Raw genomic sequence first — 13,689 nt, 5'->3', positions numbered from 1 at the left:
GGGGGGATTTGGGGTGAGTGCTTATTTGTGCCCTGGGTACCCCTGGAACTATAGCGGGGTGACTGTTACCCCAATGTTTCTATATATCTGTAACCTTGTTATGGGCTAAGGGGGCCCAGCCTGAAGGCCAGTTAGGGGGGGATTTGGGGTGAGTGCTTATTTGTGCCCTGGGTACCCCTGGAACTATAGCAGGGTGACTGTTACCCCAATGTTTCTATATATCTGTAACCTTGTTATGGGCTAAGGGGGCCCAGCCTGAAGGCCAGTTAGGGGGGGATTTGGGGTGAGTGCTTATTTGTGCCCTGGGTACCCCTGGAACTATAGCGGGGTGACTGTTACCCCAATGTTTCTATATATCTGTAACCTTGTTATGGGCTAAGGGGGCCCAGCCTGAAGGCCAGTTAGGGGGGGATTTGGGGTGTGTGCTTATTTGTGCCCTGGGTACCCCTGGAAATATAGCAGGGTGACTGTTACCCCAATGTTTCTATATATCTGTAACCTTGTTATGGGCTAAGGGGGCCCAGCCTGAAGGCCAGTTAGGGGGGGATTTGGGGTGAGTGCTTATTTGTGCCCTGGGTACCCCTGGAACTATAGCAGGGTGACTGTTACCCCAATGTTTCTATATATCTGTAACCTTGTTATGGGCTAAGGGGGCCCAGCCTGAAGGCCAGTTAGGGGGGGATTTGGGGTGAGTGCTTATTTGTGCCCTGGGTACCCCTGGAACTATAGCGGGGTGACTGTTACCCCAATGTTTCTATATATCTGTAACCTTGTTATGGGCTAAGGGGGCCCAGCCTGAAGGCCAGTTAGGGGGGGATTTGGGGTGAGTGCTTATTTGTGCCCTGGGTACCCCTGGAACTATAGCGGGGTGACTGTTACCCCAATGTTTCTATATATCTGTAACCTTGTTATGGGCTAAGGGGGCCCAGCCTGAAGGCCAGTTAGGGGGGGATTTGGGGTGAGTGCTTATTTGTGCCCTGGGTACCCCTGGAACTATAGCAGGGTGACTGTTACCCCAATGTTTCTATATATCTGTAACCTTGTTATGGGCTAAGGGGGCCCAGCCTGAAGGCCAGTTAGGGGGGGATTTGGGGTGAGTGCTTATTTGTGCCCTGGGTACCCCTGGAACTATAGCGGGGTGACTGTTACCCCAATGTTTCTATATATCTGTAACCTTGTTATGGGCTAAGGGGGCCCAGCCTGAAGGCCAGTTAGGGGGGGATTTGGGGTGAGTGCTTATTTGTGCCCTGGGTACCCCTGGAACTATAGCGGGGTGACTGTTACCCCAATGTTTCTATATATCTGTAACCTTGTTATGGGCTAAGGGGGCCCAGCCTGAAGGCCAGTTAGGGGGGGATTTGGGGTGAGTGCTTATTTGTGCCCTGGGTACCCCTGGAACTATAGCAGGGTGACTGTTACCCCAATGTTTCTATATATCTGTAACCTTGTTATGGGCTAAGGGGGCCCAGCCTGAAGGCCAGTTAGGGGGGGATTTGGGGTGAGTGCTTATTTGTGCCCTGGGTACCCCTGGAACTATAGCCAGTTAGGGGGGGATTTTTAATAGATAAAGATAAAACAGGTACATTTACTAATGTTTTGGGGGCCCTAATCTGAATTTGCTGTGGGGCGCAGTAACATGAAGTTACCCCAGGGAAAGTGGGGGTGCATCGGCCTTGCACTAATTACCAATACCCCCGCTATTGCATTTCTCTCCTGCACTCGCCGTGCCCGCGAAGCCCAATTACCACAAACACAGGAGCTAATTAGTTTCCTTTATGTCCCCCTGTTACACGGGGAGTCGGGCACTTTCTGGGCTAATTGGCTGAGCAGAGACGTTGCTGTTTCAGAAAGCGCAGGCCGCGCGGGATTCATATCTGAGCGCACAATGGCTCCCCGTGGCCGGACGCGTGGCAAGCTGCTGGCTTTCCGTGGGCTCAGCCGGGACGCAGTCACGCCGCCGGAATACAGAACCAATAGTAAGAAAAGAAGTTGAGGAGGCCGGGGGGCTTATTTAATGGCTGCTGTGAGTGGGCTATCCATTCCGGCAGAGACGGCGGCACCTGTCTCACTTAGCAATGCACATCGCAGTGACAACATGAAGCGCTGGGCCGTGAAACGCCTTCCCTGTCACTCCGTCTCCGTAATCACTCCCGGAGCCGCCGACAGATGTTCCGCACTCAGACCCGTTCTGAGAAGGAGTGGGCCGCCGGCACCGGCGCATCGTCTGCTGCTAATGCTCCAGTGAGCAAAGTCATCACTCGGCTCGGCGTGCGTTTAAAGGGGAAGTTCACTTTTGACTGACATTTTTAGTTTAATATAAGATAGAAAGGTCCCAACCAGAGCTAAAGGGAATCTTTGCTTAGTTTTATGGTATCTCTCTGTACAGGCTATGAGCAAACTTAGGGGGCTGTTCCTGCTGAATTGTGCTTAGTACAGGGGAATCCCTATGTGCCATAGTTTTATGGTATCTCTCTGTACAGGTTATGAGCAAACTTAGGGGGCTGTTCCTGCTGAATTGTGCTTAGTACAGGGGAATCCCTATGTGCCATAGTTTTATGGTATCTCTCTGTACAGGCTATGAGCAAACTTAGGGGGCTGTTCCTGCTGAATTGTGCTTAGTACAGGGGAATCCCTATGTGCCATAGTTTTATGGTATCTCTCTGTACAGGCTATGAGCAAACTTAGGGGGCTGTTCCTGCTGAATTGTGCTTAGTACAGGGGAATCCCTATGTGCCATAGTTTTATGGTATCTCTCTGTACAGGCTATGAGCAAACTTAGGGGGCTGTTCCTGCTGAATTGTGCTTAGTACAGGGGAATCCCTATGTGCCATAGATTTATGGTATCTCTCTGTACAGGCTATGGGCAAACTTAGGGGCTGTTCCTGCTGAATTGTGCTTAGTACAGGGGAATCCCTATGTGCCATAGTTTTATGGTATCTCTCTGTACAGGCTATGACCAAACTTAGGGGGCTGTTCCTGCTGAATTGTGCTTAGTACAGGGGAATCCCTATGCTGCCATAGTTTTATGGTATCTCTCTGTACAGACTATGAGCAAACTTAGGGGGCTGTTCCTGCTGAATTGGGCTTAGTACAGGGGAATCCCTATGTGCCATAGTTTTATGGTATCTCTCTGTACAGACTATGGGCAAACTTAGGGGGCTGTTCCTGCTGAATTGTGCTTAGTACAGGGGAATCCCTATGTGCCATAGTTTTATGGTATCTCTCTGTACAGGCTATGGGCAAACTTAGGGGGCTGTTCCTGCTGAATTGGGCTTAGTACAGGGGAATCCCTATGTGCCATAGTTTATGGTATCTCTCTGTACAGGCTATGGGCAAACTTAGGGGGCTGTTCCTGCTGAATTGGGCTTAGTACAGGGGAATCCCTATGTGCCATAGTTTTATGGTATCTCTCTGTACAGGCTATGGGCAAACTTAGGGGGGCTGTTCCTGCTGAATTGTGCTTAGTACAGGGGAATCCCTATGCTGCCATAGTTTTATGGTATCTCTCTGTACAGACTATGAGCAAACTTAGGGGGCTGTTCCTGCTGAATTGTGCTTAGTACAGGGGAATCCCTATGTGCCATAGTTTTATGGTATCTCTCTGTACAGGCTATGGGCAAACTTAGGGGGCTGTTCCTGCTGAATTGTGCTTAGTACAGGGGAATCCCTATGTGCCATAGTTTTATGGTATCTCTCTGTACAGACTATGAGCAAACTTAGGGGGCTGTTCCTGCTGAATTGTGCTTAGTACAGGGGAATCCCTATGCTGCCATAGTTTTATGGTATCTCTCTGTACAGACTATGAGCAAACTTAGGGGGCTGTTCCTGCTGAATTGTGCTTAGTACAGGGGAATCCCTATGTGCCATAGTTTTTATGGTATCTCTCTGTACAGGCTATGGGCAAACTTAGGGGGCTGTTCCTGCTGAATTGTGCTTAGTACAGGGGAATCCCTATGTGCCATAGTTTTATGGTATCTCTCTGTACAGGTTATGAGCAAACTTAGGGGGCTGTTCCTGCTGAATTGTGCTTAGTACAGGGGAATCCCTATGTGCCATAGTTTTATGGTATCTCTCTGTACAGGCTATGAGCAAACTTAGGGGGCTGTTCCTGCTGAATTGTGCTTAGTACAGGGGAATCCCTATGTGCCATAGTTTTATGGTATCTCTCTGTACAGGCTATGAGCAAACTTAGGGGGCTGTTCCTGCTGAATTGTGCTTAGTACAGGGGAATCCCTATGTGCCATAGATTTATGGTATCTCTCTGTACAGGCTATGGGCAAACTTAGGGGCTGTTCCTGCTGAATTGTGCTTAGTACAGGGGAATCCCTATGTGCCATAGTTTTATGGTATCTCTCTGTACAGGCTATGAGCAAACTTAGGGGGCTGTTCCTGCTGAATTGTGCTTAGTACAGGGGAATCCCTATGCTGCCATAGTTTTATGGTATCTCTCTGTACAGACTATGAGCAAACTTAGGGGGCTGTTCCTGCTGAATTGGGCTTAGTACAGGGGAATCCCTATGTGCCATAGTTTTATGGTATCTCTCTGTACAGACTATGGGCAAACTTAGGGGGCTGTTCCTGCTGAATTGTGCTTAGTACAGGGGAATCCCTATGTGCCATAGTTTTATGGTATCTCTCTGTACAGGCTATGGGCAAACTTAGGGGGCTGTTCCTGCTGAATTGGGCTTAGTACAGGGGAATCCCTATGTGCCATAGTTTTATGGTATCTCTCTGTACAGGCTATGGGCAAACTTAGGGGGCTGTTCCTGCTGAATTGTGCTTAGTACAGGGGAATCCCTATGCTGCCATAGTTTTATGGTATCTCTCTGTACAGACTATGAGCAAACTTAGGGGGCTGTTCCTGCTGAATTGTGCTTAGTACAGGGGAATCCCTATGTGCCATAGTTTTATGGTATCTCTCTGTACAGGCTATGGGCAAACTTAGGGGGCTGTTCCTGCTGAATTGTGCTTAGTACAGGGGAATCCCTATGTGCCATAGTTTTATGGTATCTCTCTGTACAGACTATGAGCAAACTTAGGGGGCTGTTCCTGCTGAATTGTGCTTAGTACAGGGGAATCCCTATAAGCCATAGTTTTATGGTATCTCTCTGTACAGGCTATGAGCAAACTTAGGGGGCTGTTCCTGCTGAATTGTGCTTAGTACAGGGGAATCCCTATGCTGCCATAGTTTTATGGTATCTCTCTGTACAGACTATGAGCAAACTTAGGGGGCTGTTCCTGCTGAATTGTGCTTAGTACAGGGGAATCCCTATGTGCCATAGTTTTATGGTATCTCTCTGTACAGGCTATGGGCAAACTTAGGGGGCTGTTCCTGCTGAATTGTGCTTAGTACAGGGGAATCCCTATGCTGCCATAGTTTTATGGTATCTCTCTGTACAGACTATGAGCAAACTTAGGGGGCTGTTCCTGCTGAATTGTGCTTAGTACAGGGGAATCCCTATGTGCCATAGTTTTATGGTATCTCTCTGTACAGGCTATGGGCAAACTTAGGGGGCTGTTCCTGCTGAATTGTGCTTAGTACAGGGGAATCCCTATGTGTACAGGCTATGAGTCAGTGGTTGAGGGGAACTCAGAATAAAGGTCCCTAATACAGTGATTTGGGGATGCGACTTTAAAAAAGCTCTTAAATTACCTTAGGAGCTTACAATTAAAATCATTCAAGACACCACCAGAACTCCCAGTTGCTGTAAATGGATGAGAGGTGGGCAGCGCTGACCCCAGTCCTGGAGCTACAGCCCAATTACTATTCTCCAGTATCAGAATAGGCACAAGCTCTGACTGCAAAATAAAATGCCCATTTCTACTTTAAACCCGGCGTTGCCTTTCCCCGAGAGTTAAACAGCCGTCGATAGAGGAGTAATTCCTGTCCAGCGAACACGGCTTTGTTGTCAGGAACAAATTGCTGGAACGGCTTCTCTGAATAGGAAACATGCTGATCCGTGCAAGCGTCACCCTGGGCATTGAGAGATTGCTGCTTATTCAGAGTTATTGATAAGCACAGACCGGCCCAATCCCAATAAATCAATAGAGCTCAGCAATATATAAAGTTTCAATTAGAAGTGAGCCAAGTCATTGGGATGCACAATACTCACCCACAGCCTGATTAACATTCACTGCTGGGGGGGTATAGTAGGGAGAGATGGTGCCTATAGTAGCAGTGGGGGGGATAATAGCCTCTGGGAAGGGACTGGGGCTGTGGGATAGCAGGTATAGTAGGGAGAGATGGTGCCTATAGTAGCAGTGGGGGGGATAATAGCCTCTGGGAAGGGACTGGGGCTGTGGGATAGCAGGTATAGTAGGGAGAGATGGTGCCTATAGTAGCAGTGGGGGATAATAGCCTCTGGGAAGGGACTGGGGCTGTGGGATAGCAGGTAATAGTAGGGAGAGATGGTGCCTATAGTAGCAGTGGGGGATAATAGCCTCTGGGAAGGGACTGGGGCTGTGGGATAGCAGGTATAGTAGGGAGAGATGGTGCCTATAGTAGCAGTGGATAATAAGCCTCTGGGAAGGGACATGGGGCTGTGGCGGATAGCAGGTATAGTAGGGAGAGATGGTGCCTATAGTAGCAGTGGGGGGATAATAGCCTCTGGGAAAGGGACTGGGGCTGTGGGGATAGCAGGTATAGTAGGGAGAGATGGTGCCTATAGTAACAGTGGGGGATAATAGCCTCTGGGAAGGGACTGGGGCTGTGGGATAGCAGGTATAGTAGGGAGAGATGGTGCCTATAGTAGCAGTGGGGGATAATAGCCTCTGGGAAGGGGACTGGGGCTGGGGATAGCAGGTATAGTAGGGAGAGATGGTTGCCTATAGTAGCAAGTGGGGGATAATAGCCTCTGGGAAGGGACTGGGGGCTGTGGGATAGCAGGTATAGTAGGGAGAGATGGGTGCCTATAGTAGCAGTGGGGGGATAATAGCCTCTGGGAAGGGACTGGGGCTGGGGATAGCAGGTATAGTAGGAGAGATGGTGCCTATAGTAGCAGTGGGGGGATAATAGCCTCTGGGAAGGGACTGGGGCTGTGGGATAGCAGGTATAGTAGGGAGAGATGGTGCCTATAGTAAGCAGTGGGGGGATAATAGCCTCTGGGAAGGGACTGGGGCTGTGGGGATAGCAGGTATATAGGGAGAGATGGTGCCCTATAGTAGCAGTGGGGGATAATAGCCTCTGGGAAGGGACTGGGGCTGTGGGATAGCAGGTATAGTAGGGAGAGATGGTGCCTATAGTAGCAGTGGGGGGATAATAGCCTCTGGGAAGGGACTGGGGCTGTGGGATAGCAGGTATAGTAGGGAGAGAGAGTTAAAGTCGGAACAAACCCTACATGCATTTTATTACTTTATCTCCCAAACAGGTAAGTGACGTTACCTACCTTCACACTCGCCCCCGTTGGTGGGGTTGCCATAGTAGCCCGGCATGCAGCTCTCGCAGTGCTTTCCCATGGTGAGGTTCTTGCACTGCTCGCACACGTTGGTGTTGACGCACGTGCTGTGCCCGTTACACTGGCAGGCTGCGGGGGGGACACAATAACAACGGCTCAGTTTGGGGCATTTGCGGATTTAGTAGGTAAAAAAATGCAGAATTCACATTTCAAATCCTCTCTCTTAATGCGTTCTTGTTTATTCCATGGGCTGCGTCTAAAAAGGGACTTGCTTTATGGCAAATGCATAAACCCCTATGGCAGCAGCGCTTCCTGGCATCCCTGTGAAGCTCAACAGAGGCAGAGGAAATAAACCACCAGAAAAAGCCCACCTTAAGGGTCAATTAGTGAGAGATTTGGGATCGGAACACGAGATCCCTCTTTAAAGGGAATGTTGACCTTTGAGTTGACTTTTAATATCGTGTAAAGAATAATATTCCAAGACAATTTGCAATTGGTCTTCATTTTTTATTCTTTTATAGTTTTTTTTAATTATTATAGTTCAGCAGCTCTCCAGTTTGGAGTTTGAGCCATTATTTGGTTGCTGGGGTCAAAATGATCTTAGCAACCAGGGAGTCATTTGAATGAGAGACTGGGATATGAATAGAAGAGGATCTGAACAGAAAAATTCGTCATAAAAAGTAATTTTTGCGGCTGTCGGGGTCAGTGACCCCCATTTGAAAACTATAAAGAGTCAGAAGGTGGCAATTAATTCAAAAACGATCAAACATAGTTAATGAAGACCAATTGAAAAGATGCTCAGAATTGCCTATTCTATAACATGCTGGCTGGGGGTATCAGGTAAGTGATTACAATCACTGGGGGGGGGGGGTAACATTTGGTACTTTAGCCTTTCCTTTTCCTTTAATGTGCAGAAATAGATATATACAGACATACGATTGGAGCAAACGTGGTTTCGACATCCCCCGGCGCAACAAGGAAATGGAGGGTGAGAGAATGGGCGACTGAAATGGGGTGACTCAATGGGAGCAAATGTACCTGTACCTTTATACATGGGGTGCAGCTGATTGGGCACCCACCTACCCTCTGTGCTACTGACCCACCCTGCAGCTTCAGCTTTGCCAAAGTCACACAGAGCTACTAGTAGCAGCTACAGAAACAGACAATGCTGATCATTTACTGATAACTGTCGCTATGTGTGTTTAGCAGAGGCAATTCTCAGTATTGTCTATGGCAGGGGATTTTCTGGCGTTTAGTAGCCGTGACAAGAAGCTGCTACTAAGTAGCTCCATGCATCTTCACCCTAAGAGTGAAGACACACAGAGCAACTAGTAGCAGCTACAGAAACAGACAATGCTGATCATTTACTGATAACTGTCTCTACATGTGTTTAGCAGAGGCAATTCTCAGTATTGTCTATGGCAGGGGATTTTCTGGCGTTTAGTAGCCGCTACTAAGTAGCTCTGTGTGCCTTCTCCCTAAAGTGCCATTGTGTCAGGCTGCGCCCCCGGATCTGACCCGGCTCTTTAGGGACAATCTGATACCTTCTGAGTAATTACAAGTTGTCAGTGACTGCTGGCGCTGCCATAATGGTACCCTAAGTCTGTTGCTATCGGACAGACGGACACACAGACGCTGCATTCAGCCGTGACACGGCGATGATAAATCCCATCTGCTCCCATTACCCATTCATTTCTCACCCAGACTGACGGTGACGGCGCGACACGCCAATCATTACCGGAGACGCCGCCAACACGCCGTTATTACTCCCCTCCTGTCATATCTCACAGGCTGATGGACTCACAAATGTTGTGTCAAATGTCACGGAAAAGCTGGAGATCCGCGCACTACGGGATTGTGAATTGGGGGCAAGATATACATATATATATATATATATACACAGCAGTAACCAGGGCTAGGGATGCACTGACTCCAGGATACGGGCTGGAATTGCATGTGCTGCCCCCAATCACTTCCCTTGTAAATGTACAGGACCTATTATCCAGAATGCTTGAGGCCTGGGGTTTTCCAGATAAGGGGTCTTTCCGTAATTTGGAACTTTATAATTTAAGTCTAGTAAAAAATCATTTAAAAACGAATTAAACCCAATAGGGCTGTTCTGCCCCCAATAAGGGGTAATTATATCTTAGTTGGGATCAAGTACAGGTACTGTTTTATTATTACAGAGAAAAGGGAATCATTTAACCATTAAATAAACCCAATAGGGCTGTTCTGCCCCCAATAAGGGGTAATTATATCTGAGTTGGGATCAAGTACAGGTACTGTTTTATTATTACAGAGAAAAGGGAATCATTTAACCATTAAATAAACCCAATAGGGCTGTTCTGCCCCAATAAGGGGTAATTATATCTTAGTTGGGATCAAGTACAGGTACTGTTTATTATTACAGAGAAAAGGGAATCATTTAACCATTAAATAAACCCAATAGGGCTGTTCTGCCCCCAATAAGGGGTAATTATATCTTAGTTGGGATCAAGTACAGGTACTGTTTTATTATTACAGAGAAAAGGGAAATCATTTAACCATTAAATAAACCCAATAGGGCTGTTCTGCCCCCAATAAGGGGTAATTATATCTGAGTTGGGATCAAGTACAGGTACTGTTTTATTATTACAGAGAAAAGGGAATCATTTAACCATTAAATAAACCCAATAGGGCTGTTCTGCCCCAATAAGGGGTAATTATATCTTAGTTGGGATCAAGTACAGGTACTGTTTTATTATTACAGAGAAAAGGGAATCATTTAACCATTAAATAAACCCAATAGGGCTGTTCTGCCCCCAATAAGGGGTAATTATATCTTAGTTGGGATCAAGTACAGGTACTGTTTTATTATTACAGAGAAAAGGGAATCATTTAACCATTAAATAAACCCAATAGGGCTTACGACCACAAAAACTACCCTTCTCAGCAGGAATGATGCCCCAATAAGCACTTGGTGGGTACAATGCCCTGCAAAGCAATTCCAGTGAATATTTATGAACTCCATGTACATTATTTGCCCCTCTCCCCTAATAACATTCGCTCTCTCCCATCTAACAAAGAAAAAACATCGCCAATATCCGCCGCGGTTTTACTTGAAGTCGCTCCGTTCCTGGCAGCGCCGTGTATGTACGCAGGTGCAGGGAGTTAGGCAAACCCAGAGATTTGAATGTATTCAAATTATTCCTGACAAAACATTTGGCAGCGACTGTGTTCTCTCTCCCTGGGATCTGATAAGCGCCGGGAATATTTGTGTTGTACAAGAGATAAGCGCATTAGGCTTCTGGAGTGCGCAGCGAAAATACAATTACCCGCTCCTCTCCAAAGTTATGGGGGGAAAGTAATAATAACGGCAACAAACACCGCAGCTCAGCGCCGGCAATTTGTCTCTCCCAAATACAATCAGGAACCTGCCTTCTCCTACTGAGCCCTCCGGTAATGTAGCGGGGTACAGCCCCCCCTGTCTGCTGGGGTGCAACCCAGGCTCTGGGGGCCCAGACTGAAGGCCAGTTAGGGGGGATTTGGGGTGCTTATTTGTGCCCTGGGTACCCCTGGAACTATAGCGGGGTGACTGTTACCCCAATGTTTCTATATATCTGTAACCTTGTTATGGGCTAAGGGGGCCCAGCCTGAAGGCCAGTTAGGGGGGATTTGGGGTGAGTGCTTATTTGTGCCCTGGGTACCCCTGGAACTATAGCGGGGTGACTGTTACCCCAATGTTTCTATATATCTGTAACCTTGTTATGGGCTAAGGGGGCCCAGCCTGAAGGCCAGTTAGGGGGGGATTTGGGGTGAGTGCTTATTTGTGCCCTGGGTACCCCTGGAACTATAGCGGGCTGACTGTTACCCCAATGTTTCTATATATCTGTAACCTTGTTATGGGCTAAGGGGGCCCAGCCTGAAGGCCAGTTAGGGGGGGATTTGGGGTGAGTGCTTATTTGTGCCCTGGGTACCCCTGGAACTATAGCGGGGTGACTGTTACCCCAATGTTTCTATATATCTGTAACCTTGTTATGGGCTAAGGGGGCCCAGCCTGAAGGCCAGTTAGGGGGGGATTTGGGGTGAGTGGGTATTTGTGCCCTGGGTACCCCTGGAACTATAGCGGAGTGACTGTTACCCCAATGTTTCTATATATCTGTAACCTTGTTATGGGCTAAGGGGGCCCAGCCTGAAGGCCAGTTAGGGGGGGATTTGGGGTGAGTGCTTATTTGTGCCCTGGGTACCCCTGGAACTATAGCGGGGTGACTGTTACCCCAATGTTTCTATATATCTGTAACCTTGTTGGTCACTATTTAGGGGGCTGATGGGGGGCTGTTTGGCCTCTGTGTACATGAAATTACCCCCAGTTCAGACCTGCTGGTTATGAGCTAAGGAGAAACCAAACAGGGCTGACAGCCAGTGGCACAGAGTGACAGAAGGGATATTCCCAGTGCAGAGATGGCACCCAGAGGCACCCGAGTGTCAGTACTGAAACCCTTGGGTCACTGGATAAAAACGTTCCTGCTGAAACATCTACAGAGCCTGTGGCTGCTTTTTCCTGAGATGCCAAACAAGCCGAATGGAAAGCAAATGACGGGATAAGTGGAGGCTGCGGGAGATACCAGCTGTGCCCAGATAAAAAAAAATCTGGATAATAAACTGAACCTGAACATGTAAAATAAACAAGTTAATCGCACGGATGTAAATAAAGGCAGATACGTAAATGACTCCCCTTCTGTGATGTTTCCCCAAATAAAATGTTGTTTTCAGTAAATTCAGCCCCAGAGATAAAAGTGATGATTAGAGGAAACAGTGGGACGGTATCAGTACAGGGTTTGAGCTTTTATTAAAAGAAATATTTATACTTAATATTACAATGAAACTACAATGTCACTTCATCAACTGCAGGAATATCCCAGTCAGACTGTCCGACCCGTCACAGCCCTGTGAGCCCCTCGTTATCTCCCCGGGGCCCTAATGACTTATCAACGGCACCCGCTATTGGCTGAAAACTTAAATAGAGAATTTGTAGGGACTCGCACAGTATTATCCAGTATATCCCCTTATGGCTACTCTGCTGCTGGGGGAGATATGGGAAAGAAATGGAGCAGAGATTATGGGGTGAAAAAGAGAAAGGAAAGTGAAAAAACAACAACAAGGGGACTAATGGGTGGCGAGGAAAAACTGAAAAAGAAGGTAAATGTGGGTTCAGGGAGTAGAGAAACAAATGAGAAGAGAAAAGAGGGAGGATAAAAGTAAATAAGGCCAAACAGTAGGTAAGGAAAGGAGAGGGAGGATGGGGGGGAGTAAGGCCGAACAGTTGGGGGGGGGGGGGGGGAAGAAAAGGAAAGGAGAGGGGATGAGAGACAGAAGGAGAGAGGGGAAGGGAAAGGGGGTTCGGGGAGTAGAGAGACAAATGGGGGGAGAGGGGAAATATAGAAGGGGGGAGAAGAGGGAGGATGGGGGGAGTAAGGCCAAACAGTTGGGGGGGGGGAATAGAAAAGGAAAGGAGAGGGATGAGAGACAGAAGGAGAGAGGGGAAAGGAAAGGGGGTTCGGGGAGTAGAGAGACAAATGGGGGGAGAGGGGAAATATAGAAGGGGGGAGAAGAGGGAGGATGGGGGGAGTAAGGCCAAACAGTTGGGGGGGGAATAGAAAAGGAAAGGAGAGGGGATGAGAGACAGAAGGAGAGAGGGGAAGGGAAAGGGGGTTCGGGGAGTAGAGAGACAAATGGGGGGGGAGAGGGGAAATATAGAAGGGGGGAGAAGAGGGAGGATGGGGGAGTAAGGCCAAACAGTTGGGGGGGGAATAGAAAAGGAAAGGAGAGGGATGAGAGACAGAAGGAGAGAGGGGAAGGGAAAGGGGGTTCGGGGAGTAGAGAGACAAATGGGGGGAGAGGGGAAATATAGAAGGGGGGAGAAGAGGGAGGATGGGGGGAGTAAGGCCAAACAGTTGGGGGGGGGGGAATAGAAAAGGAAAGGAGAGGGGATGAGAGACAGAAGGAGAGAGGGGAAAGGAAAGGGGGTTCGGGGAGTAGAGAGACAAATGGGGGGAGAGGGGAAATATAGAAGGGGGGAGAAGAGGGAGGATGGGGGGGAGTAAGGCCAAACAGTTGGGGGGGAATAGAAAAGGAAAGGAGAGGGGATGAGAGACAGAAGGAGAGAGGGAAGGGAAAGGGGGTTCGGGGAGTAGAGAGACAAATGGGGGAGAGGGGAAATATAGAAGGGGGGAGAAGAGGGGGGATGGGGGGAGTAAGGCCAAACAGTTGGGGGGGGGAATAGGAAAGGAAAGGAGAGGGGATGAGAGACAGAAGG

The 13,689-nt window shown here is 48.3% G+C and overlaps 1 protein-coding gene across 1 annotated transcript in view; it reads right to left on the bottom strand.

Annotated features, from left to right (window-relative positions):
• Nucleotides 1–13,689, bottom strand: part of atrnl1 (attractin like 1) — a 424,206-nt gene that overhangs the window by 274,145 nt on the left and 136,372 nt on the right. Inside the window, exon 20 of the mRNA XM_031905726.1 lies at nucleotides 7,386–7,523. Coding sequence (XP_031761586.1) covers nucleotides 7,386–7,523 — 138 coding nt within the window. The remainder of the gene's footprint in view (nucleotides 1–7,385; nucleotides 7,524–13,689) is intronic.

This window comes from Xenopus tropicalis, chromosome 7 (assembly GCF_000004195.4).
Source record: "Xenopus tropicalis strain Nigerian chromosome 7, UCB_Xtro_10.0, whole genome shotgun sequence".
In the NCBI taxonomy this organism is placed as follows: Eukaryota; Metazoa; Chordata; class Amphibia; order Anura; family Pipidae; genus Xenopus; species Xenopus tropicalis.
Note: the sequence above shows the minus strand (reverse complement) of the source record. Positions and strands in the feature narration are given on the sequence as shown.